Source organism: Pongo pygmaeus, chromosome 20, assembly GCF_028885625.2.
Source record: "Pongo pygmaeus isolate AG05252 chromosome 20, NHGRI_mPonPyg2-v2.0_pri, whole genome shotgun sequence".
Classification (NCBI taxonomy): domain Eukaryota; kingdom Metazoa; phylum Chordata; class Mammalia; order Primates; family Hominidae; genus Pongo; species Pongo pygmaeus.
In genome coordinates, this window is record NC_072393.2 from 62,360,544 (window position 1) to 62,387,654 (window position 27,111).

Consider the following 27,111-nt stretch of genomic DNA (forward strand, 5'->3'; position numbering starts at 1 on the left):
ACCAGTGCAGCAGCTGCTTAAAATCAATGATCACAGCAGCTGGTTTTTGTTTTTGAGACAGTCTCGCTCTATTGCCCGGGCTAGATTACAGTGGTGCAATCTCTGCTCACTGCAACCTCCATCTCCCGGGTTCAAGTGATTCTCCTGCCCTGGCCTCCCGAGTAGCTGGGATTATAGGCCTGTACCACCATGCCGGGCTAACTTTTGTATTTTTAGTAGAGATGGGGTTTCACCATGTTGGCCAGGCTGGTCTCGATCTCCTAGCCTCAAGTGATCTGCCTGCCTCAGCCTCCCAAAGTGCTGGGATTACAGGCATGAGCCACTGTGCCCAGCCAACTACAGCAATTGGAGACAAGCCTTCTGTTACAGAAGAGCCCAGCGTCTGTGTGTTCATGGAAGCCGGCAGCAAAACAGGCAGAAGATAGACTCCACTCCCCTTCCCCTTCCAGTGTCATGACAGTGAGGGCAAATCACAGAACTTAATCTGTACCTTGATCTTAGCTACGAAGGTTGTGGGATGCGTAGGGTTTGGTCACGATTGTTGCTAGATTTATTTATTTATTTATTTATTTATTTATTTTTGAGACGGAGCCTCACTCTGTTGCCCAGGTTAGAGTACAGCGGTGCCATCTCAGCTCACTGCAACCTTTACCTCCCGGGTTCATGCCATTCTCCTGTCTCAGCCTCCCAAGTAGCTGGGACTACAGGTACCCGCCACCATGCCTGGCTAATTTTTGTATTTTTAGTAGAGACAGGGTTTTACCATGTTGGCCAGGATGGTCTCAATCCCTTGACTTCATGATCTGCCTACCTTGGCCTCCCAAAATGCTGGGATTACAGGCGTGAACCACCACACCCAGCCTGTTGTTGGATTTTTTTATTGGTTTTTCTTTTGAGAATTCTGCCATGGAAAGAAAGCTCACTGGCATAAAGTTGGAATGGATGCGAGGTGCCCTTCTATCATCTCTACTGCACCTCGTCTCTCTTCTGGAGGCAACTGCCTAGGTTCAGGTCCTTCTTAGGTGGACTTTCAGATCTAGTCCCTATATGTGAAAACTATATCTGTATCTAAGTCCCTTGTTTATACAAATTGAGTACATGCTATAGACACTGTCCTGTTATTGATCCATATGAAGAGATTATTCCATACTTTTAGTATCTGTATAATAGCTTGTGGTTTCATAAATTATTTAACTGGTCTTGATAGTCATATAGTTATTTTCTAGTTATTTTGCTATCATAGTAGCAATGAATACCTGTGTGTGTGTCTATTGAAAGCAGAAGTTGTCAAACTTTACATAGTAGCAATGAATGTGTGTGTGTGTGTGCGTCTATTGAAAGCAGAAGTTGTCAACCTTTTTGTGTAGAGGACCATATGGTTTCCATTTTAGGCTTTGTGAGTCATATGGTCTCTCACAGCTATTCAGCTCTGCTGTTCGATCAGGAAGGCGTCTGTAGACAATACACCCGTGAATGGCGTAGTGAGTTCTAATGAAACTTTATTTACAAAAGCAGACTGACCAGGTTTGGCCTGGGGGTCACAGTGTGTAGACCCGTAGAAAGATACATCCCGAGAAGAAAGAAATGTCAGGGGCAAAGAATATATGCAGGAATGCTTAACTTTGTGGGTTTTCTCTCCTCTTGCCCTCACTGACTCAGGATACACAAAGACCTATCAAGCTCACGCAAAGCAGAAATTCAGCCACTTATGGTCCAGCAAGTCTGTCACTGAGATTCACCTGTACTTTGAGGAGGAAGTCAAGCAAGAAGAATGTGACCATTTGGACCGCCTTTTTGCTCCCAAGGAAACTGGGAAACAGCCACGTACAGTGGTCATTCAAGGACCGCAAGGAATTGGAAAAACGACACTCCTGATGAAGCTGATGATGGCCTGGTCGGACAACAAGATTTTTCGGGATAAGTTCCTGTACACATTCTATTTCTGCTGCAGAGAACTGAGGGAGTTGGCGCCAATGAGTTTGGCTGACTTGATTTCCAGAGAGTGGCCTGACCCCGCTGCTCCTATAACAGAGATCGTGTCTCAACCGGAGAGACTCTTGTTCGTCATCGACAGCTTCGAAGAGCTGAAGGGCGGCTTGAATGAACCCGATTCGGATCTGTGTGGCGACTTGATGGAGAAACGGCCGGTGCAGGTGCTTCTGAGCAGTTTGCTGAGGAGGAAGATGCTCCCGGAGGCCTCCTTGCTCATCGCCGTCAAACCCGTGTGCCCGAAGGAGCTCCGGGATCAGGTGACGATCTCAGAAATCTACCAGCCCCGGGGATTCAACGAGAGTGATAGGTTAGTGTATTTCTGCTGTTTCTTCAAAGACCCGAAAAGAGCCATGGAAGCCTTCAATCTTGTAAGAGAAAGTGAACAGCTGTTTTCCATATGCCAAATCCCGCTCCTCTGCTGGATCCTGTGTACCAGTCTGAAGCAAGAGATGCAGAAAGGAAAAGACCTGGCCCTGACCTGCCAGAGCACTACCTCTGTATACTCCTCTTTCGTCTTTAACCTGTTCACACACGAGGGTGCCGAGGGCCCGACTCCGCAAAGCCAGCACCAGCTGAAGGCCCTGTGCTCCCTGGCTGCGGAGGGCATGTGGACAGACACATTTGAGTTTTGTGAAGACGACCTCCGGAGAAATGGGGTTATTGATGCTGACATCCCTGTGCTGCTGGGCACCAAGATACTTCTGAAGTACGGGGAGCGTGAGAGCTCCTACGTGTTCCTCCACGTGTGTATCCAGGAGTTCTGTGCCGCCTTGTTCTATTTGCTCAAGAGCCACCTTGATCATCCTCACCCAGCTGTGAGATGTGTACAGGAATTGCTAGTTGCCAATTTTGAAAAAGCAAGGAGAGCACATTGGATTTTTTTGGGGTGTTTTCTAACTGGCCTTTTAAATAAAAAGGAACAAGAAAAACTGGACGCGTTTTTTGGCTTCCAACTGTCCCAAGAGATAAAGCAGCAATTTCACCAGTGCCTGAAGAGCTTAGGGGAGCGTGGCCAACCACAGGGACAGGTGGATTCCTTGGCGATATTTTACTGTCTCTTTGAAATGCAGGATCCTGCCTTTGTGAAGCAGGCAGTGAACCTCCTCCAAGAAGCTAAATTTCATATTATTGACAACGCGGACTTGGTGGTTTCTGCCTACTGCTTAAAATACTGCTCCAGCTTGAGGAAACTCTGTTTTTCCGTTCAAAATGTCTTTGAGAAAGAGGATGAACACAGCTCTACGTGAGTCCATCCTATGACTTTTTATCTCTTCTCAGAATCTGTCTGTCCCAAGTGGGTTTTGCTGATGGAGTGTTTAATATAGGATCATGGTTAGAAACTCACTTTTTCTGCCACAAAACCTCAGCTCACATCCTGGTCCGACCCTTTAGGAACTCTATGACTTCATCTGTGAGCCTTGCCCTTTTGTGGCCACAGTGGCCCCATTACAGAAGTGGGAATAATAATTATATTGTAAGGAGTGAATATGAGGACCTGTGTGAAGAGTGTTTCCTACTTTCTCAAGTATTAGCTGATCAGTACTATAATCGATATTTTTCCATAGCACCCCATTCACTGTGTCTTGACCTCTCAGCTGCAAGTTACCTTTGAAAACTTAGTCTAAAAAATCATACGGCCTGGATGTGGTGGCTCATGCCTGTAACCCTACCACTGTGGGAGGCCGAGGCAGGTGGATCACTTAAGGTCAGAAGTTCAAGACTAGCCTGACCAACATGGTGACACCTCGTCTCTACTAAAAATACAAAAATTAGCCGGGTATGTAGTGCACACCTGTAATCCCAGCTACTCGGGAGGCTGAGGCCGGAGAATCACTTGAGCCCGAGAGGCAGAGGTTGCAGTGAGCCGAGATTGCACCACTGCCCTCCAGGCTGGGTGACAGGGAGACTCTCATCTCCAAAAAAAAAAAAAAAAAAAAAAACACAAATCATACAAATTTTCTTCTTCTTCTTCTTTTTTTTTTTTTTTTTTCTGAAATGGAGTCTTGCTTTGTCACCCAGGCTGGAGTGCAGTGGCGAGATCTTGGCTCACTGCAAGCTCTGCCTCCCGGGTTCACGCCATTCTCCTGCCTCAGCCTCCCGAATAGCTGGGACTAGAGGTGCCCGCCACCATGCCCGGCTAATTTTTTGTGTTTTTAGTAGAGACGGGGTTTCACTGTGTTGGCCAGGATGGTCTCGATCTCCTGACCTCGTGATCTGCCCACCTCGGCCTCCCAAAGTGCTGGGATTACAGGCGTGAGTCACCGCGCCCGGCCAAATCATATAAATTTTAACTTACGGCTCACGCCTATAATCCCAACACTTTGGGAAGCTGAGCAGGAGGATGCTTGAAGCCAGGGGGCTAAGACCAGCCTGGGAAAAATAGTAGGACCCCACTTCTACAAAATTTTTTTTTTTTTTAATTAGCCAGGTGTGGTGGCATGTGCCTGTAGCACAGCTACTTGAGGGAGGCTGAAGCAGGAGGATTGCTTGCTTGAGCCCAGGAGTAAGAGACTGCAGTGAGCCATGATTGTGCCACTGTATAACCTAGCCTGGGCAATAGAGCAAGACCCCATCTCAAAAACCAAAAGAATCATATGAGATGGATTGTATTATCCTGTTACAGGTGAGGAAACTGGGGCAAATAAGTCAAGTGAGCTGCCAGGATCCTATATTTAGGACATGGAGAGTTTTAGGGCTGAGCCTAGGCTGAAGATGTCGACTTAATGACTGGGCTGTGTTGCCTCATCTTTTACTGTAAACCAGCCTGGCCAACATGGCAAAACCCCGTCTCTACTAAAAATACAAAAATTAGCCAGACATGGTGGCATGCACCTGTAATCCCAGCTACTCAGGAGGCTGAGGCAGGAGAATCGCTTGAACCTGGGAGGTAGAGGTTGCAGTGAGCCGAGATTGCACCATTGCACTCCAGCCTGGGCAACAAGAGTGAAACTCCATCTCAAAAAATAAACCTGTTTTGGATGTGAGACAGGGTTTCTCAGCCTTGGCACTGGTGATGTTTTGAGGGCTGGCTCTCCTGTGCATTGTAGTATGTTTAGAAACATCCCTGGTCTCTACTCACTAGATGCCAGAAGCACCCCTCCCTTAAGCTCTAACATTCAAAAAGGCCTCTAGATGTCCCCAAATGTCCCCTGGGGGGAAATGTCACCCCAGGTTGAGAACCAATAACATAAGGTGACTTACCTGAAGGATCCCGTTCCTTCTGACTGAGGGAGGCTCTGCCTCAGACATCTTCTGTTTGAAAAGACAGTGTAGTGTGTGTGTGTGTTACCAGTGGCTTGGGTTGACTGCCTGCCCATGGAAAGCTCGTCCTTTCTTGACCACAGGTCGGATTACAGCCTCATCTGTTGGCATCACATCTGCTCTGTGCTCACTACCAGCGGGCACCTCAGAGAGCTCCAGGTACAGGACAGCACCCTCAGCGAATCGACCTTTGTGACCTGGTGTAACCAGCTGAGGCATCCCAGCTGTCGCCTTCAGAAGCTTGGGTAAGTTGAGAATCGACCTTGACTCGAGTATGTCATGGAGATGACATATTCATCTCACCTCTAGCTTTCAGTCGAGGCTAACTGCACAAGCAAATAATTAATATCCAGAGCAGTTTCTCAACCTCAGCACTTACGGACATCTCATGCAGATCATTCTTCATCATCGGGTTGTTCTGTGCATTGTAGGGTATTAAGATGCATCCCTGGTCTCTACCCTCTAGATCCTAATAGCATCCCCTTGTCCAGATAACCAAATTAGTGTCCAGACACTGCCAGCTGTCCCTTGTGGGGGCAAAATCTCTCAAGTTGAGAACCACTGAGCTATGTCATTGGGCTGTGAAATCAGAGAATGAGTTCATGATGGATGATGAGAGACAAACACAGGTGTGCAGGCTGTGCTCCCGTTAGATGAAACTCATCCAAAATTTTCTTTGTTTTTGCAGAATAAATAACGTTTCCTTTTCTGGCCAGAGTGCTCTGCTCTTTGAGGTGCTCTTTTATCAGCCAGACTTGAAATACCTGAGCTTCACCCTCACGAAACTCTCTCGTGATGACATCAGGTGCCTCTGTGATGCCTTGAACTACCCGGCGGGCAACGTAAAAGAGCTAGGGTAAGTCTCCGTTTATTGAGACCACTGATTGGGTTTCAGAGAAGACGATAGCGTAAGTCTCCGTTTATTGAGACCACTGATTGGGTTTCAGAGAAGACTATAGTGTAAGTCTCTGTTTATTGAGACCACTGACTGGGTTTCAGAGAAGACTATGTATTTCTTTTTGTGTTGGGGAAGGGGGCTGCATATTTTAAGACATCCACTTTTTCCTTCTATGATTTGTATGCAAACTTAGTTTCCTGAGAACTTGGATAGGGAAGTTAGTTTCCCAATTGATACAGCCATTTTGGAAAACTGTGTGTTTGTATTCAGCCTTCACGGATTCTGGCAGATTATGTAACCCAGTAATTCCACCTGGAGGTGCACATTCAACAGAGGGACCTGTCTCAGTTTGCTGAAAGACAGGCATTAAAGCATTCCCAGCAGGTGTTCATAATCTCTGAGAAGTGGAAATACCACTGACAGTAAGTTGGATAAGAAACCTGTGGTTACATGCTCCTGTTCCATGAGAATGAATACTCTCGGCCATATGCAAAAACCTGGACGAATCTCAGACATTGTTGATGGCAATGAGCCAGACTCAAGAGTACATCCTATGGCTTTATTCCTGTAAAGTTCAAAGATGGGCAAGGCTCTGGTGTTGGAGTTTCGGGCAGTGTATTCCTACGTTCTCGCGCTGCTATAAAGACATACCTGAGACTGGGTAATTTATAAATAAAAGAGGTGTTATTGGCTTATGGTTCCGAAGGATGTACAGGCTTCTGCTTCTGGGGAGGCCTCAGGAAACTTAGAATCGTGGCAGATGGCAAAGGGAAAGCAGGCAGGTCTTACATGGGGGAGCAGGAAGAAGAGAGAAGGGGGAGGTGCTACACACTTTCAAACAACCAGATCGCGTGAGGACTCTATCACAGGAACAGCACTAGGGGATGGTGCTAAATCACTAGAAACCACCCCCATGATTCTGTCACCCCCCAGGCCCCTTCTCCAACACTGGGGTTACAGTTCGACATGAGAGTTGGGTAGGGACACAGCTGAACTATATCAGACAGCAGTTACCTTTGTTAAGATAGTGAAGGAAAGGGGTACAGGAGAATGATGAACCCGCTCTGTTTCTTGACCTGGATACTGGTAACTCAAGTGCCTTAAATTCATGACAGTGCATTGGCTGGCACTTAACCATTGTGTGTACTTTCCAGTATGTATGTTTTAATTCAAGCATTTTTATTTTTGCAATTAAATAAGAGTTTCCTCTAAATACTTAACCTCTACTTATCTTCATTGGTACCCACACATTCAAATACTTCTCTATACTAGTCTTTGTCGGCCATTTTTCTGAGCTTGTATCAACCAAACACAAAAAGACCCAAACCCTTTTTAAAAAAATAACAACTTTATTGTGATATCCACATACCACAAAACATATACTTTTAAAGTATGTACTTCATATACTTTAAGAAATACTTTTAAAGTATAACTATGCTTTAAAATGTACAGTTTAGTGATCTTCATATATATTCATGAGGAAGTACAACCATCATGACTGGTTTTAGAATGTTTTCATTACCTCAGAAAGAAACCCCATACCCATTAGCATTCACTCCTCACTCCCTTATCTCTCTGGTCCCTGGGAATTACTAACATACTTTCAGTCCTATTGGATTTTCCTATCCTAGGTGTCTCATGTAAGTTGAATCACATGTGGTCTTTTGCGAATGGCTTACTTTCACTTAGCAAAATGTTTTCAAGGTTTGTCCAAATTGTACCATGTATCAGTACTTCATTCCTTTTCTCGGCTAAATAGTATTCCACTATATAGATAGTCCCCATTTTGTTCTAGTCATCTAGTGATGAACACTTGGGTTGTTACCACGTTTTAGTTATTCTGAGTAGTGCTCTATGACACTCATGTTTGAACACCTGCTTTCAATTCTTTTGGACTTGTAACCAGGAGTAGAATTGCTAGGTCATATAGTAATTCCATATTTAACTTTTAGAGAAACCACTTAGTTATTTTCCTCAGTGACTGCACAATTCTGTATTCCCACCAGCAATGTATGAGAGTTCTAATTTCTCCACTATTTTTTACTTATTTACTTATATTTTATTATTACTTATATTTACTTTTTATTATACCCATCCTAGTGGGTGTGAAGGAACATCTGATTGTGGTTTTGATTTGCTTTTCCTGAATGACTAATGGTGATCATCTTTTCCTGTGCTTTTTGATCATTTCTATATCTTCTTTGGAGAAATATATATTCAAGTCCTTTGCACATTTTTAAAAACTTTTATTTTACATTCAGGGGTACAAGTACAGGTTTATTATAAAGGTAAATTGTATGTCATGGAGGTTTGATGTACAAATTATTTCATCACCCGTTAATAAGCATAGTACCTGATAGGTAGATTTTTCTTCCTCACCTTCTTCTCACCCTCTGCTCTCAAGTAGGCCCTGGTGTCTGTTCTTTTCTTCGTGTCTATATGTACTCAGTGTTTAGCTTCCATTTATAAGTGAGAACATGTGATATTTGGATTTATGTTCCTGTGTTAGTTTGCTAAGGATAATGGCCTCCAGCTCCATCCATGTTGCTACAAAGGACATCATCTTACTCTTTTTTATGGCTGCATAGTATTCCATGGTGTATATGTACCACATCTTCTTTATCCAGTTCGCTGTTGATGGGTATTTAGGTGAATAGTGCTGTGACGAGCATACAAGTGCATGTGTCTTTATAGTACAATGATTTATATTCCTTTGGGTATATACCCAATAATGGGATTGCTGGGTTGATGGTAGTTGTGTTTGAAGTTCTTTTAGAAATTGCCAAACTGCTTTCCATTATGGCTGAACTAATTTACATTCCTACAAAAACGTGTAAGTGTATACTTTTCTCTGCAACCTCACCAGCATATATTATTTCTTGACTTTTTAATAATAGCCATTCTGACCTGTGTGAGATGGTATCTCATTGCGGTTTTGATGTGCATTTTTCCAATGATTAATGAGCATTTTTTTCATATGGTTGTTGGCAACACCTTTGCACATTTTTAATTGGGTTTTTTGCCTTCTTGTTGAGTTGTAAGTGTTCTTTACATTTTCTGATTACAAGTTATATACGAGACATACCTTGTGAATATTTTCTGCCGTTCTGTGAGTTGTCGTTTCACTTTCTTAATGGTGTCCTTTGAAGCACAAAAGCTTCTAATCTGATGAGATGCACTTTATTTTTTTCTTTTGTCTCTTGTGGTTTTGGTGTAATTGCTACAAAACCATTGCCTAACCCAAGTTCATTAAGATTAGCTTCTTTGTTTTCTTTTCTGTTTTTTTTTCCCCCAAATTTGAGACGAGTTTCACTCTATCACCCAGGCTGGAGTGCACTGGTACAATATCAATTCACTGCAACCTCCGCCTCCTGGGTTCAAGTGATTCTTCTGCCTCAACCTCCCAAGTAGCTGGGATTACAGTTGTGTGCCACCAAGCCTGACTAATTTTTTTTATCTTTTCTTTTTTTTTTTTTTTTTTTTTTTTAGTAGAGATGGAGTTTCACTATGTTGGCCAGGCTGGTCTCAAACCCCTGACCTCAGGTGATCTGACTGCCTTGGCCTTCCAGAGTGATGGGATTACAGGTGTGAACCACTGTACTCAGCCCTTTGTTTTCTTTTAAAAGTTTTGTTTTGCCTCTTATATTTAAATCTGTATGATCCATTTTGAGTAAATTTTTGCAAATAGTGTGAAGTAGGCCACATTCTATTTTTTCACTCCTTGAAAATAATATTGGGTTGATGCAGTTTCTGCCATTAATGGCAAATTACTTTTGCACCAACACACCCACACCCACACCCACACACACACACACACACAACCTTTTTTTTTTTAAGACGGAGTCTTGCTGTCACCAGGCTGAAGTGCAGTGGTGTGATCTCTGCTTACTGCAACCTCTGCTTCCCAGGCTCAAGCGATTCTCCTACCTCAACTTCCCAAGTAGCTGGGACTACAGGTGCCCGCCACCATGCCCAGCTAATTTTTGTATTTTTAGTAGAGACGGGGTTTCACCATGTTGGCCAGGATGGTCTCGATCTCTTGACCTCGTGATCCGCCCTCCTTGGCCTCCCAAAGTGCCGGGGTTACAGGCTTGAGCCACCATGCCCGGCCGCACCAACCTATATCTTAAATCTAGAAACAACATTAAAAGCATGTGTGGCCACAGAGCCCTCCTGCAGAGGCGTGAGGAGCCATGGACTCGGTGACTTGCCAATTCCACGTTTATTTCTGGGCAACTCCCATAATGGCTTTCATCTTTATTCTGTTGTCTCTGAGCTTCGTTTATTTTTTGTGGCAACCAGAGATAAGGAGAGTGGTTGAGGTAATAGAAAACCACAATTACTGGCAACACAAATCAACTCAACCCACCAATAAAGGAGTCCTGTGGGACTCGGGTTCAAGGGTTCCTCCGTGTTCTTTGAAGAGATATTACTTGAGCAGAGACCTGAGTGATGAGGATGTGTCTAACCACAGGCCAGAAAAAGAGCATTCCACTTGGGGGGCACACATGCAAAATAGCCCAAGTTCGGTAAAGGAGCCACTAGAGACGAGTTTGGGGAGGATCAAACATGAATAATACCTTAGAGAATGAAACCTGTGTTGTCAGGCAACTGAAAAGAACCAGGGTGGCTGGGATACGGGGACTTGGGAATGGGTAGGACCCTTGTGGATCATGTTGTATATTTTGGGATTTTCTCCAAGTGCAGTGAGATAAGTTACTGGGGGAGGCTAAGCCAAGCATGCATATAACAGACGGTGTATCTCAGGTTGGCCGTCTCTGTACCCCAGAGACCATAAGTCAAGCATGCATATAACAGATGGTGCATCTCAGGTTGGCCGTCTCTGTACCCCAGAGACTGTAAGCCAAACATGCATATAACTGAGACTGTGTGTCTCAGGTTGGCTGTCTCCGTACCCCAGAGACCATAAGCCAAGCATGCATATAACAGATGATGCGTCTCAGGTTGGCTGTCTCTGTACCCTAGAGACCGTAAGCCAAGCATGCATGTAACTGAGACTGTGCATCTCAGTTTGGCTGTCTCTGTACCCCAGAGACCATAAGCCAAGCGTGCACATAACTGAGACTGTGCATCTCAGGTTGGCCGTCTCTGTACCCCAGAGACCGTAAGCCAAGCATGCATGTAACTGAGGCTGTGCATCTCAGTTTGGCTGTCTGTGTACCCTGGAGACTGTAAGCCAAGCATGCATATAACTGAGACTGTGCATCTCAGGTTGGCTGTCTCTGTACCCCAGAGACCGGGTTGACAGGGATCAAGAATGGGGTTGGGAGGCGGTGAGTCTCTCAAGGATGGCAAATGTGGCCTTCCAACTCTCATAGGATTAGCAAGAGTAATGAGTCCAGGAGCTAGAAACCAACAGAATGTGACATTTTCCCTTTCCTGCAGGCTGGTAAATTGTCACCTCTCACCCATTGATTGTGAAGTCCTTGCCGGCCTTCTAACCAACAACAAGAAGCTGACGTATCTGAATGTATCCTGCAACCAGTTAGACACAGGCGTGCCCCTTTTGTGTGAAGCCCTGTGCAGCCCAGACACGGTCCTGGTGTACCTGATGTGAGTAGATGTCGGGGGTACCTACTGTGGAGGGCCATGGCGGCAGTTCCAACCTGGGCCTATTGATGACAATCTGTTCATTGATGGAGGCCATATAGCAGAGGTTTAAAAGCTCACGCTTAAGAATCAGAAAAGACTTGAGTTCTAGTTCAGGATTTACCACGTATGCACTATCTTCTTGAGCAAAATATTTAACTTTGAAGTGGGGGAAAATCCTGTCTTAGAGATCTTATGGCTATCAAGTGAGACTGTCTATACAGAACACGTACTACGTTTCAAAGCTGTTAGGTTGGATTAATGCATCTGCAACACACATGGTACTTCCTGTGTTGATAACGATTATTTCGAGCATGTAGAATAGACTTGGTGGGTACTCAGGACAGTAGCGGGGAAAAATGTCTATGGGCCTCTTGACCCCAGTTAATACTTCCCATGTTGATCATGGTTATTCAAGCATGTAGAGTGGACTCGGTAGGTACTTGGGACAGTAGCGGAGCAAAATGTCTATGGGCCTCTTGACCCCAGTTAATACTTCCCGTGTTGATCATGGTTATTTCAAGCATTTAGAATGGACTTGGTAGGTACGTGGAACAGTAGCGGAGCAAAATGTCTATGGGCCTTTTGACCCCAGTTAATACTTCCCATGTTGATCATGGTTATTTCAAGCATTTAGAATGGACTTGGTAGGTACTTGGGACAGTAGCGGAGCAAAATGTCTATGGGCCTCTTGACCCCAGTTAATACTTCCTGTTTTGATCATGGTTATTTCAAGCATGTAGAGTGGACTCAGTAGGTACTTGGGACAGCAGCGGAGCAAAATGTCTGTGGTCCTCTTGACCCCAGTTAATACTATAATACATGTGATGTTCTTGCAGTAATAGTATAAGAAGAGACTATTAAAGCCAGTTTTAGGGTACGTAAAACACAGAAGGAAGACAGATGGGTAAGTGTTAAAGGCCAGTTGATTTACCTATTAATGGAATTCTAATATCTTTAGGCAATACTTATAAAAAAGGGGGGAGGACAGGAGAATATATATGCGTTTGTGTCTTTTTGTTTTGTTTTGTTTTGAGTTTTGAGTTTTGAGTTTTGCTCTTGTTGCCCAGGCTGGAGTGCAAGGGCGTGATCTTGGCTTATCGCAACTTCTGCCTCCCGGGTTCAAGCAATTCCCCTGCCTCAGTCTCCCGAGTAGCTGAGATTACAGGCATGCGCCACCATGCCTGGCTAATTTTGTATTTTTAGTAGAGATGGGGTTTCTCCACGTTGGTCAGGCTGGTCTCGAGTGTGTCTATATTTTTAATACACAAATATCATTGGAAGAAATAGTATTATAATATAGGCTGCCTGTGAGAAATAGAACTGGGAAGCTGGGAGATAGGGGAGGATGGAGATTTTTCCCTCTTTATACTTTTGGGCATTTTGAAATATGAACAACATGAAAGTAAGAGTATTCTGAAAATATCAAGAAAATGAGAGGATTTATACCTCGAGCTAAAATAGAGGGACAGGGACAGGACTTAACCTCCCACCTAAAACAACCAAAAATAACCAACTAAATAAAACAACTGTTTAAGACTTCAGACATCAGGCAATGAAGGACAGTGGTGCCTAAGTGATAAGGGACAAACAGGTGAGTCCTAGAATTGTCCCAGGTTACTATCTGGAGAGAGATTTCAGGATACAGTTCAGGAAGGGGAACCCAGATGGAAGTTGGTAGACTCCCTGAGTTGGTGAAACCCCGTCTCTACTAAAAATACAAAATACAAAAATTAGCTGGGCTTGGTGGTGCACGCCCGTAGTCCCAGCTACTCTCGAGGGAAGCTGAGGCTGGAGAATCGCTTGAACCCGGGAGGCAGAGGTTGCAGTGAGCCAAGATTGCACCACCGCACTTCAGCCTGGGTGACAGAGCAAGACTGTCTCAAAAACAAAAAACAAAAACATCAAAGCCCACAAATGCCTGGATATGCCAGAAAATTGAGATCCATGAGAGAAGCAAGCTGGGTGAGGCCCCCGTGGAAATGCAGATCTTGTGTCTGTCAACACGAAGCAGTTGCCCGTTCTGTCCTAGCCTGTTGGATTTCCATGTGGGAATGTGGCTCATTATTGCCAGATATCCCAGTTTTCAACAGAGGTTGAAATCTAGATTTTACATACAATTTTACTGATGGTTATATATTGCCAACTGATTTTGTTAAACATAAAAGTGCCAGAAAATTTAAATATCTGTAGGCCATATGTGGTTCATTCATCACTAGCTTGCACCCTCTGCTTTTTTGTTTTTCTCTACTCCACACTTTTTTTTCAAAGCGAACATGGATCCTTAAAAAATTCATAAACTGGCTGGGAGTGGAGGCTCACACCTATATTCCCAACACTTTGGGACGCCAAGGCAGGTGAATTGTTTGAGCCCAGGAGTTCAAGACCAGCCTGGGCAACGTGACGAAACCCTATCTTGACAAAAAAATACAAAAACTAGCTTGGTGTGGTGGCACACACCTGTAGTCTCAGCTACTCAGAAGACTGAGGTGCTGAGGTGGGAGGATCCCTTGAGCCCGGGAGGTAGAGGCTGCAGTGAGCTGTGATCGTGTCACTGCACTCCAGCCTAGGCGACAGAGCCAGACCGTGTCTCCAAAAAAAAAGAAAAAAAAAAAAAAGTTTTGAACCTACTATGATTTTAAAGAATAATGAAATTGAAAAAGTTGAGGATTCTACACCTGAGGTAATTAATACACTTTACCAGTCCGTGAGGGAACAGTCTCAGAAGGTCCATGTCTTGTCCAAGGACATCCTCAGAGGAAGAATTAGAACCAAAATTAAAGCCCTGTTAGAGTATTAGCTATGCCATATTACACGATACTTTTTCCTTCTGCGTTACCCTCTTATTTTCAAATTCTTCTATCACGCAAGTAAGAAGAAACGAGAGGGCCAGACGTGGTGGCTCACGCCTTGTAATCCCAGCACTTTGGGAGGCCGAGGCGGGCAGATCACCTGAGGTCAGGAGTTTGAGACCAGCCTGGCCAACATGGTGAAACCCTGTCTCTACTAAAAATGCAAAAATGAGCCAGGTGTGGTTGTGGGCGCCTGTAATCTCAGCTACTTGGGAGGCTAAGGCAAGAGAATCACTTGAACCCGGGAGGTGGAGGTTGCAGTGAGCTGAGATCGCGCCGTTGCACACCAGCCTGGGCAACGAGAGCAAAACTCCGTCTCAAAAGAAGAAATGAGAGGAGGCGTTTTCAGATAATCCAGAACTTCATCTCAGTTGGGGAGTTTGTAAGATTATAGAAATATTACCCTGAATGTGAAATTAAGCAAAGCTCCCTGAGACACCACGTCCCTCTTCACTCTCCTCGTGTTTTTGTCCCCATAGGTTGGCTTTCTGTCACCTCAGTGAGCAATGCTGCGAATACATCTCTGAAATGCTTCTGCGTAACAAGAGCGTGCGCTATCTAGACCTCGGCGCCAATGTCCTGAAGGACGAAGGACTGAAAACTCTCTGCGAGGCCTTGAAACGCCCGGACTGCTGCCTGGATTCGCTGTGGTAGGCTTTTTGCTGTTTCTTTGAAGACCAAGCCGTCTTTTCAAGGGCATGCACTGCTGAGAATGGGGCATCTGAAATTGAGGAAGGCCGTAGTGTCTGTGCCTGGGCATGTGAAGGTTTAAAAAATACTTGCTTCAGATTCTTGTCGAGACCTTCATGTAAACAAATCAGCACCCTGGCTTCTGTGTCACGGATTTAATATGTTGCAAATAGTTCTCCAGTGGCATATAGGTAGAGGACTGAGAGAGCCAGAATTAGGTCTGGGACCTGAGGGGCAATTTCATGGCTAAGGTGATATTTGGTGCGTGTTCTCCAAAACAAATGCACTTCATCAGGTGCAAAAATAAAGCCAAAATTCCAGGTAGAAGGGTAAAACGTGAAGGTGGGAGATCCAAAAATACACGTGAGAATTAATGTGTGTAACAGAGAATGCTTTAGAAGAAGACAAAGGGTAGCATGAGATCAGCCAGAAAGGAGATGGTGAAAAGAATTTCATGTTATCAAATAGAGAAATATCTGGGTAACCCCTGTAGCGGCAGTGGCTGTGTTTTAAGAATTACCAGTTAGGATAACATGATGTTATGCACTTTCCCTGAAAAATAGAGACTTCTTAAATCTGGCAGCGTGATTTTTACCTAATCCATTAGGAAATCAGTTTAGGATTTTGTATTGCTCACTTGAAGAGTATGTTAAATAACATAACAGAAACACCAAATGCATTCTTTCTCTCCCAAGGGTGCGTTAGGCTATCTGGGCCAATCATCGAAACTGAAAGACACCAAAAACGTCAGATACAATATTAAGAAAAAATTTAAAAGCATCTAGAAGCTAAACAGAAATATTCTTTTTTTTTTTCTTTTCTTTTCTGGAGACAGAAGAGTCTCGCTCTGTCAGCCCAGGCTGGAGTACAGTGGTACAATCTCAGCTCACTGTAAGCTCCACCTCCCGGGTTCACACTATTCTCATCTCAGCCTCCTGAGTAGCTGGGACTACAGGCGCCCGCCACCACGCCTGGCTGATTTTTTTGTATTTTTAGTAGAGACGGGGTTTCACTGTGTTAGCCAGTATGGTCTCAATCTCCTGACCTCGTGATCCGCCCACCTTGGCCTCCCAAAGTGCTGGGATTACAGGCATGAGCCACCATGTCCAGCCCAAACAGAAATATTCTTAAGTACCAGGCTAAGTAGATAGCACTTAAGGCTATCCAAAACTCCTTAAGACATATTTTAAAAACGCAACATAACCTTAAACTAGTACTGAACAGATGCCTGAAAGAAACAAGAGCAAATCATCTCAGGAGGTAGGTAATAGGATGACATGATCCTTGACTTCGGCTTATTCCTAAAAGGATTTTTTAAGGTCAGTAAATACCACACAGTTAAAATAACACAAACCACAAGGAAATAAAGCTCGTCGAGCCAAGGACAAGTCAAAATACAAACAGCTACCAAACTATCTAATTATCTATAAAGCTATTATACTTACTATGTTTACAGAAAAATAACAAGTTTGAATCTTAGGGAAAAGGAGATGAAATGAGCAAATAATACAACTAGAAATTATAAATATAATAACTGACTGTATGGGGTGAATAGTAGATTAGACATAATTAAAGAAAAAATTAGTAAAATAGAAGATAGGTTATAATTACCTAGAAAGCAGCGTGAAAACAGAAAAATAAGTAAACTATAGAAGAGCATATAAGACTTAGATGATTAAGACATTCTAGCACACTTACTGGGAATCCCGGAAAGAGAAAGTATTTTAAGAAGGCTGAAATTTTTCTGTAACCAATGAAAGATTCCAATTCAGATTCAAGCATCCAAATAAGCACTTAACAGGATAAATAGCGGAGAAACTGTAGAACACCAGATACAAAGATGTTGGTCTGTAAAGATTTAACAAGGGGCTGGGAGCTGGGGGAAGTGATATCTACAAGAAAGGAGACAGACTTGGGTGAAGAGTAACAGTGGAAACCAGAGGGCAGTACAGTGAGATATTCAGTATGGCGGGGAGACGGGAGGGTGAATTGTCAACGTAGAATTCTGTAGCTACCAATAACTATCAAGAATGAAGATAAAAACACATTTTCAAATAAATACCAAGTTTCTTACCACCTAAACTTTTTTACTTCCTAAAAGTAATTCTAAAGACTGTTCCTTAGACAGAAGTAAATCATTCCAGATGGAAGAGAGATAGAGCAAAGAAAGGGGTAGATCTCTGGATAAATCTAAACAAAATGTGGATTGCATATAAAAATAATACCATCTTGAAGATTTAATGGAAAAAATATACAATAGCCATAACAAAATATAAAGGGGTAAATTAAGGTGAATACTCAAATTAGCAGAAAAGAGGAGACAATGATTAAAAAATTCCCGATCCAAAAAAGAACAAGGAAACAAAAATTGAACAGATAAGAAAATATAAAACAAGATATATATTTGAATTCAAATATACTAGTAATTAAACATAAACAGATTAAATGTTTCAGCTAAAAGACAGATTGCCATATTAAAACGTAACTAATGTTTATAAGTTACTTATTAAAACGTAAGGTTGTGGTTGTACAACATTGTGAACTGTAGTAAGTGCCACTGAACTGTTCACTTTAATATAGTTAATCTTATGTAAATTTTACCTCAATAAAACGATGAAAATGAAAGGATAGAAAAAAAGACCATGCAAATGTTAAACAAAAGGAAGCTTACGCAACTGTATGAATCAGACAAAATAGAGTTTAAGACAAAGTATTATTTGATTCATTATTTGGTTCATGCTAATTTTTAAATTATGTTCCTACTCAATTGAACTTTAAATCTTACAAGGTGAACATAATTACTTCCCATATAGAGTCCAGGAATCTAAGAGAAATCATAATGGAAATTAGAACATAAGTTGAAATGAAGAAAGAATATACTTTGCAACAAACTCAGATGGAGCTGTAGTGCATGTATATATTTTAAAAGGAATCTAAAGAATAATGAACTTAAGGATTTTTTTAATGGTAAAATAAACCCCCTAAAGGATGGAAGGAAATAAAAATAAGGACAGAAACTAATGAAACAAAAATCACAATGGAAAAGATCAGAAACCTGCAAGGTGGTTCTTTGCAAAAACAATTTTTGTTAATGCTGTCCTATAGAATATAATGCAAGCCACACATGTAATATTAAATTTTCAAGTAGCCATATTAAAAATGATAGTAAATATTTGAAACTAATTTTAATAATATAGTTTATTTAGCCATATATCAAACATCACTTCAATATGTAATCAGTACAAAAAATTACTAATGAGAGATTTTACTTTTTTTGTATTAACTCTCTAAGGTTCACTATGTATTTTATACTATGGCACATCTAGATTCAGACAAGCTATATTTCAAGTGCTCAGTGGTCACACGTGGCTGGCTATCACACTGAAGAGTGCAGGTCTGTCAACAATGGCAAAAGAAACATTACTACAGATGCTACAGATATTAAAAAGATTACATACGAGCAACTTTACACAATGAACTTGAAAATTTAGATATTTTCAAGACTCAATAAGCTTCGAAAATAATATAACTTAAATGTACTCGAGAAAAGAAAAATGAATCAGTCAAATCTTTTTATATAGAAAATTCCAGGCTTAGAAGCCTTCATTGGTGATTCTTACCAGACATCCAAAGAATAAATAATTCTACTCTTACATCAGCTTTTTCAGGATCAGAAGAGAAGAAACTCCCCACCATTTTTTGTGGCTAGCATAATCTTGATGCCAGAAACCAATAAGAATTTTATTAGTTGTAATATAATCCTTACAATTTTTGTAAGAAAGCAGAATTAAAGGCTAGTGTCATTCATGAAATGCAAAAACACTAAACAGAATCCATAATGTATTAAAAGCAAGCAGAATCCATAAATGTGTTAAAAGAATAAACATAATAACTAAGTTGGGCTTATCCCCAAAATGTAAAGTTGCTTTAACATTACAAAGATTAGTTAAAAAATCAGTGTAAATCACTTTACGGTTAAAAATAAAAATCATGATCTAAAAATGCAGAAAAGTTTGAATTAAAACATACAATTCTTGAAAAAAACTATTTGGGAACTTCCTTGATGGTCTAAAGAATATGTTCAAAAAAATCTAAAGCAAACATTTGTCTAATGATGAGAGAAAACCTTTCTCTTCAATATCAAGAAAAAGATAAGAATGGTGGCTATAATCACTTCTAGTCAACAGTGTCCTGAAAATCTTAGCAAATGCTTCAAGGTAAGAAAACACTAAACCTGTAATCTTTGAAGAAACACCTAATTCTATGCAGATGATTTGAATGTACATAGAAAAATCCAAGAAAATCTGTAGCTAAGTTATCAGAATTAGTCTAACAAGCTTGCTTGAAACAATATGTCAAAAACAGTTACTGATATACCAACAAGAAGTAATAAGCTAGTGGAATTAAATAAAAGTACCTTTTACAGTAACATAAGAAATTACCTAGAAATAGCTACTGTGATATATGTGAGACTTTTGTGGAGAATATGATCAAATTATGGTATAAAACAGAATGTTATATTCAAAGATTGAAATATTCAATATCTAAAAAGTCAGTTTTCTATAAGTTGAATTCATTTGCTTTCATGAAATCCCAGTGAAAATGCGATGTTTTTGTTTGGTGATTGAGTTGAACTTGAAAAGTAAATTTTAAAATGTGTATGGAATTTGCAAGAGGCCAAGAATACCTAAGAAACACCTAAAATATAAAAAGTGGGCTGGGCGCGGTGGCTCACGCCTGTAATCTCAGCACTTTGGGAGGCTGAGGCGGGTGGATCACCTGAGGTCAGGAGTTCAAGACCAGCCTGACCAACATGGTGAAACCCTGTCTGTACTGAAAAAAAAAAAAATACAAAATTAGCTGGGTATGGTGGTGGGTGCCTGTAATACCAGCTACTCAGGAGGCTGAGGCAGGAGAATCACCTGAACCCGTGAGGCAGAGGTTGCAGTGAGCCGAGATCGTGCCATTGCATTCCAGCCTGGACAACAAGAGTAAAACTCCGTCTCAAATAAAAATAATGTAGGAGCCCTTGCTCTAAATGTGTCAAGACTTTCTAAAGTTTTAGAAATTAAAAAAATATGAGATTCACACAGGGATAAGCAGACAGACCAGAGACATAGAATAGAGATCTCAGAAACAGACTGATGCATGTGTGTTCAGATGTTGCATCATGGAATAGCATATCACTGGTGCAGAGAGAGGATACACCTTCAACAAACGATGCTGAGACAATTCCAGTTGTCCTTCCATATCCACAGGAGGTTGGCTACAGATTTCCTGTGAGGATTCCAAAATCTGTAGATGCTCAAGTTTCTTATGTAAAATGGCATAGTGTGTGTTTGTTTTGAGACAGTCTCTCACTTTGTCGCCCAGGCTGGAGTGCAGTGGTGCGATCTCAGCTCACTGCAACCTCTGCCTCCCGAGTTCAAGTGATTCTCGTGCCTCAACCTCCTGGGTAGCTGGGACTACAGGCACGCATCGCCATGCCTGGCTAATTTTTTGTATTTTTTTTTTTTTTTTTTTTTTTTTTTTTTTTTTTTAGTAGAGATGGAGTTTCACCATGTTGGCCAGGCTGGTCTCGAACTTCTGACCTCAGGTGATCCACCCACCTCAGCCTCCCAAAGTGCTGGGATTACAGGTGTGAGCCACCGCACCTGGCCTATAGTGTTTGCATGTAACTTACAGGCATCTTCCCATAATACTGTAAATCATCTCTAAGTTACTATGATATGTAATACAATGTAAATGTTGTGTGAAAAGTTGTTATACTCTATTGGTTTTTTCATTTGTATTTTTTATTGTTGTGTGTTATGTGTTATTGTTTTAATTTTTTAATAATTTCAGTCTGCCACTAGTTGAATCTGTGGATATGGAGGACTGACGGTGCCTATCCACATGAATAACAAAGGCTGTCGTGCTTTGGTGTCTTTTCCTGATATTAGACCGAGGTGTAATAGCCTTTAAGCATGGTATCCTTACTCCTTTGCAGTTTGGTAAAATGTTTTATCACTGCTGCCGGCTGTGAAGACCTCGCCTCTGCTCTCATCAACAATCAAAACCTGAAGATTCTGCAAATTGGGTGCAATGAAATCGGAGATGTGGGCGTGCAGCTGTTGTGTCGGGCTCTGACGCATCCGGATTGCCGCTTAGAGATTCTTGGGTGGGTATCACCAAGCTCTTGGTTATGTTTTCATGAATGGCAAAGACGGAAAATGGATGGGAAGAAAGAGAAAGATGAAAACTCCAATAGGACCATATAGCAGCTAGCTGTGGTTGCATCATGAACCAGTGTAAAACTTCAGGGCTTAAGGCAATGAGAAGTTAGATTGCTGCTGGCTCTGCTTGTCTGGGCAGGCATCACTGACCTCAGCCAGGTGTGCTTAGGAAACTGTGGTTAACTGAGGGGTTGGCTGGTTTGGGTTGACCTCGCTATATGGTATGGAGGTTGGCTGGCTGGGTTGGCTGCCCCCTTGGGGAAGACAGGTGTAACTGGCCCATGTCTCATTATCTAACTGGTTGGCCTGGGCTCATTGACATGGCATCTGTATCAGTTTGCCAGGGTTTAAAAAGTACCATGGACTGGGTGGCTTAGATAATGAATTTATCACTTCGCGGTTATGAAGGCTGAAAGTCTGAGATCAAAGTGTCAGCAGAGTTGGCTCCTTCTGAAGGCCATGAGGGAGAATCTTCTCCAGGCCCTTCTCCTTGTCTTGTCGATAACCATCTGTCTTCTCCCTGTGTCTTCATGTTCTCTTCCCTCTATGTGTGTGTGTGTGCCCAAATTTCCTCTTATAAGAACACCAGTCATATGATTAGAGTCCCCCTAGTGTCCTCATTTTAGCTTAATTGCCTCTATAAAGACCTCGTATCCAAATATGATCACATTTTGGGGTACTGGGGTTTAGGACTTCAACATATAAATTTTGGCAGGGAAAGAATTGAGCCCATAGCAGCATCTCAGGAGTTCAAGAGATGAAGTATAGAAAACATCCAAGATCACCAGGTGTGATAGCTTATTCCTGTAATCCCAGCACTATAGGAGGATAAGGCAAGCCAATAGCTTGAGCCTAGGAGTTCAAGACCAGCCTGGGCAACATGGTGAAACCCCATTTCCACAAAAATTAGCCACCAGGCGTGGTGCATGCCTGTAGCCCCAGCAACTCAGGAGGCTGAGGCAGGAAAATTGCTAGAACCCAGGAGGTCAAGGCTGCAGTGAGCCATGGTCATGCCGCTGCACTCCAGCCAGGATGAGAGAGACCCCATCTCCAAAGAAGAAAAGCATCCAAGGTGGTGGCTCAGAACTCTCCTAACCTTGCTTCCATTGTGTTATATTATCCAAAGCAAGGTATGAAGCTGGCTCAGATGTTATATTATCCAAAGCAAGGTATGAAGCTTGTTCAGATGTTATATTATCCAAAGCAAGGTATGAAGCTGGCTCAGATGTTATATTATCCAAAGCAAGGTATGAAGCCAGAAATAGATGTTATATTATCCAAAGCAAGGTATGAAGCCAGAACTAGACTCTAACTCTTAGTGGAATCAGCTGCAAAGTCACGTTGCTGTGGGCAGGGATACAGAGAAGAATGGACACTTATGGCCACTTTCACCACCTACCCATAGACGCATGATCTGAGGTCGTAAACACTGGACTGTAAGAGATTGTACTTGAGGCAATGGGGTGTGCCTCAGCTAGATGTCTAGCTCACATCTCATCCTACCTCCACCCTGAGGCTGGGGCCACAGCTTACCATGTGTCTTTTTATTGCAGGTTGGAAGAATGTGGGTTAACGAGCGCCTGCTGTAAGGATCTCGCGTCTGTTCTTACCTGCAGTAAGAACCTGCAGCAGCTCAACCTGACCTTGAACGCCTTGGACCACACAGGGGTGGTTGCGCTCTGTGAGGCCCTGAGACACCCAGAGTGTGCCCTGCAGGTGCTCGGGTGAGCTGGGGTCTGTTGTGCTCTATGGGCAGAGTGCTCCGGGCTAAGAAGGGATTGGCTGGGACCTGCAGTGTAATCACATTGCATTTAAAATGCAAATGACGATCCTTGTCTCAGGGTTGTTGCAGGAGTAAGAACCAAGCAGGTGAGTATAAAACTCTTACCACAGTAAGTGGTGAACGGTGAATGTCTAACAAATGGAAGCACTTGTGAAGTGGCCTCATTGGCTGGGAAGCACTTGTGAAGTGGCCTCATTGGCTGGGAAGCACTTGTGAAGTGGCCTCATTGTCTGGGGTAACAGCTGAGGTTCGTTGTCCCAGGGCCGTGGAGATCCAAGGATGCAGACACAGAAAGAGTGAGGTTAACAGCAGAAGTTTAATAGGCAAAAGAAAGAAGAGCTGTCTGCTACAGAGAGGGGTCTCGGAAAAATGGATTGCCGGATCCATGGTGAAATGCAGAGGGTTTTATAGACAAGCCAGTGGGGAGGTAGTGTCTGATCTACATAGGGCATGAAAAACTGGTTAGGACCAGGTGTGCCGTTTGCATAGGGTGTGAATTTCTGGCAGCCCCCACCCCAGTCTTTTATTAAGCAGGCAGGTTCTCTGCCTGAGCTGCACCATGTTGCCCATTTCTCTCTTACTGTACCCATGCTAATAAAAAAAGGGAAGATGGCGCTTCCATGGTGAACAGGCCTGGCCCCCAGGTAGCTCTTTTCACTGGTGCAGCTGCTGGCATTCTCCCCGTGCAATCTTCCAGCTCCCTTATTTATGTTTGCAGCTCAGTTTTTCAGGATGCTCTTTGTTAGAAAAGAAATGATTTCTTGGGCTGCTTTTTGTTAGAAGGGAAGCTCTGCTGAGGACTTTTGCCCTCACTATCTGCCTAAATAATTTTTTACCTCCTATATCACTTGTCACTATAATACAAATTATGATACATAAATATTTATATTTTAAATATTTATTTGTAAATACAAGTTATATGTATATTCATAAGTATAACATTTATAAATATAAACATATTTTATATAAACATATAATTTATATTTTAATTTGTTATATTTATAATTACATATAATCCCACAAACGTTATTTTACTAGATAACTATAGAATCCTTAACATTTATTTTTCTCATTCATTTTCCCCTACTGTTTTCAAACCAATATGAGATGAAGGCAATCATAGGCAGTTATTAGGCTGTTCATTTCCAGAAAAGGGAAATATAATACATTATTTTACTAGATAACTATAGAATCCTTAACATTTATTTTTCTCATTCATTTTCCCTGTTTTCAAACCTATATGAGATCAAGGCACTCATAGACAGTTATTAGGGTTCATTTCCAGAAAAGGGAAATATAATGGGTTAAAACTGTTATAACTCTAACACTAAAGAACATTCACTGATTTTTTTTTTTTTCATTTTGTGAAGATACAGGTTTGTTTTCTTGAAGTCCATCCTTATAAATCTCCACCTGGAAAGGCTGAGTGCTCAGCATTATTTCTTTCTCATTTTAATGTTTGCTAAAGATTCAGAATGTAGACTACCAAAGTAGACACGTGATTAAGGGGGGGAAGGACTCGAACTGTCTGCATTCTGAGTCATGGAAGTCTGTGTTTGTCTCCTAGCCTTGCCACGTTTGGCCCTGTAAGCCAGGGTAAGGCATTTGTCCTCTTTGATTATCAGCCTCCTATCTACAAAATAGGGATGATTATTTGGCATGGTAATTATGAAAGTATGCATCAGATAATGTGATAACTATGACAGAACTAAATAAGTGAGTTTTCATCTTCCTCCAGCCCCCACCATAGATAGTCTCACAAAGATGTGTATTAAGATACATAGTTGCGCTAAAGAACATAGCTTACCCCAACAGTGTGGGACAGTTGCACGCAAACAGATGCCAAATGGAGATCAGAGATATTATACATAAAAGGAAGGACCAAGACATGGTGATACTTAATCCTTCTGTCTGATTCAAAGCAATGATACAATGTATGGGGGCTCCAGAAACAAATTGCTTGAATTTGTATCCAGACTACCACTTTCTGGTTTTGTGACCTTAACATTGTTCTCATTGTCTTCATCACAAGTCGGGACAATTATGCTACCTCATAAGGCAGTTGTGAACATTTAATGAGATAGGCATGTAAAAGCCTTAGCAGAGGGCCAGGACCCAGGTACTCAGATAATGGAAACTATTAATACTTTATCTTTGAAAAAATAAAAATAGCTTCAGTCTTTCTCCCTAACTCCCACTGACTTCTTGTTGCAAATCCAAATGTTTATGTGGAGTTCATGCCTTCTATTACCAATTCTGGACATTTATTTATGTCCAGTGACATATTGGAGCCAGCTCCTACAAGCTGGTGAGAGCCACGTGTGTGTGTGTGTGTGTGTGTGTGTGTGTGTGTGTGTGTGTGTGTGTACCTGTCTTTGTAACTCTGTTAAGTGACAGCAAGTGGGCAGCTCAAAATTGGCCATGATTGGCTTGGAGAATTTACACCACAGAAACTGGCAAAGCTATAAATTGGGACTTTATTTATTTATTTTCTGGAGATCCAGGGGTAACATTTATCAGCATAACACTGCATTTGATGTGTATGTCTTTCCTCTTGGAGGTAACACCAGGGTTTCCTAGGCTTGTCCTGGGATAAATTAGGGAGAAGGATGAGCTGCAGAAAAGGGAAAAAGTATGTGAATTAAAAATGGAACCTCTTAAAATATTTTACCAGGCTGAGAAAAACTGATTTTGATGAGGAAACCCAGGCACTTCTGACGGCTGAGGAAGAGAGAAATCCTAACCTGACCATCACAGACGACTGTGACACAATCACAAGGGTAGAAATCTGATTGCGAGGAACCTGGGCTCTGACTCAAACACCTGCAAAGGACAGGGACTGGGACCGTTACTTATATGACACTGCACCCAGGAGATACAAATCATTGACACTCGGAGTTGCGAGATTTCTAGCACCCCATTCATAGATTTTATATGATATATGTGGTTTTTATGTGTTCTGTGGCCTTGGACAAGCCACTGAAAGGCCTTCATGGTCTCTCGGTCTCACAGGGACCTCTTAACCCCTCAATAAAGTGTTATATTTCTAAACATTGGAAAATCTTTTTTTGCCTTTTTTTATTTGTATAAATTTAAGGGGTACGAGTAGGGTTTTGTTACATGTATATATTGTGTGGGAAAATCTGGGCTTTCAGTATGCCTATCACACAGATAATGTACATTGTACCCATTAGGTCAGTTCTCACCCTGCACCTCCCTGTCACCCTCCTGAGCCTCCAATGTCTATTATTCCACACTTTTTTTTTTTTTTTTTTTTGAGATAGTTTCGCTCTTGTTGCCCAGGCTGGAGTGCAATGGCACAATTGCGGCTCACCGCAACCTCCACCTCCTGGGTTCAAGCGATTACTCTGCCTCCTGAGTAGCTAGGATTACAGGCATGCACCACCATACCTGGCTAATTTTGTTTTATTTTTGTTTTTTGTTTTTGTTTTTTGTTTTTTTTTAAGTAGAGACGGGGTTTCTCCATGTTGGTCAGGCTGGTCTTGAACTCCCGACCTCAGGTGATCTGCCTGCCTCAGCCTTTCACAGTGGTGGGATTACAGGCGTGAGCCACTGCACCCAGCCACTCTTTATATATTATTTAGCTGTCACATACAAGTAAGAACAGGCATTATTTGACTTAGTTTCTGAGTTATGTCACTTAAGATCGTGGCTTGAGTTCCATCCATGTTGCTGCAAAATACATGATTTTATTCTTTTTATGGCTGAATAGGATTCCACTGTCTATAAATCATGTTTCCTTGATCCACCCATCTGCTGATGGACGCTTATGTTGATCCCATGACTTTG

The 27,111-nt window shown here is 42.2% G+C and overlaps 1 protein-coding gene across 1 annotated transcript in view; it reads left to right on the forward strand.

Annotated features, from left to right (window-relative positions):
- NLRP4 (NLR family pyrin domain containing 4) overlaps positions 1-26,361 on the forward strand; it is a 44,274-nt gene extending 17,913 nt beyond the window's left edge. Inside the window, exons 3-10 of the mRNA XM_054463746.1 lie at positions 1,660-3,235; positions 5,337-5,498; positions 5,942-6,109; positions 11,558-11,725; positions 15,093-15,263; positions 21,293-21,463; positions 23,072-23,242; positions 25,976-26,361. Of these exons, the coding sequence (XP_054319721.1) occupies positions 1,660-3,235; positions 5,337-5,498; positions 5,942-6,109; positions 11,558-11,725; positions 15,093-15,263; positions 21,293-21,463; positions 23,072-23,242; positions 25,976-26,093 (2,705 nt within the window). The 3' untranslated portion in view covers positions 26,094-26,361. The remainder of the gene's footprint in view (positions 1-1,659; positions 3,236-5,336; positions 5,499-5,941; positions 6,110-11,557; positions 11,726-15,092; positions 15,264-21,292; positions 21,464-23,071; positions 23,243-25,975) is intronic.
- The last annotated feature ends 750 nt before the right edge of the window (positions 26,362-27,111 follow it).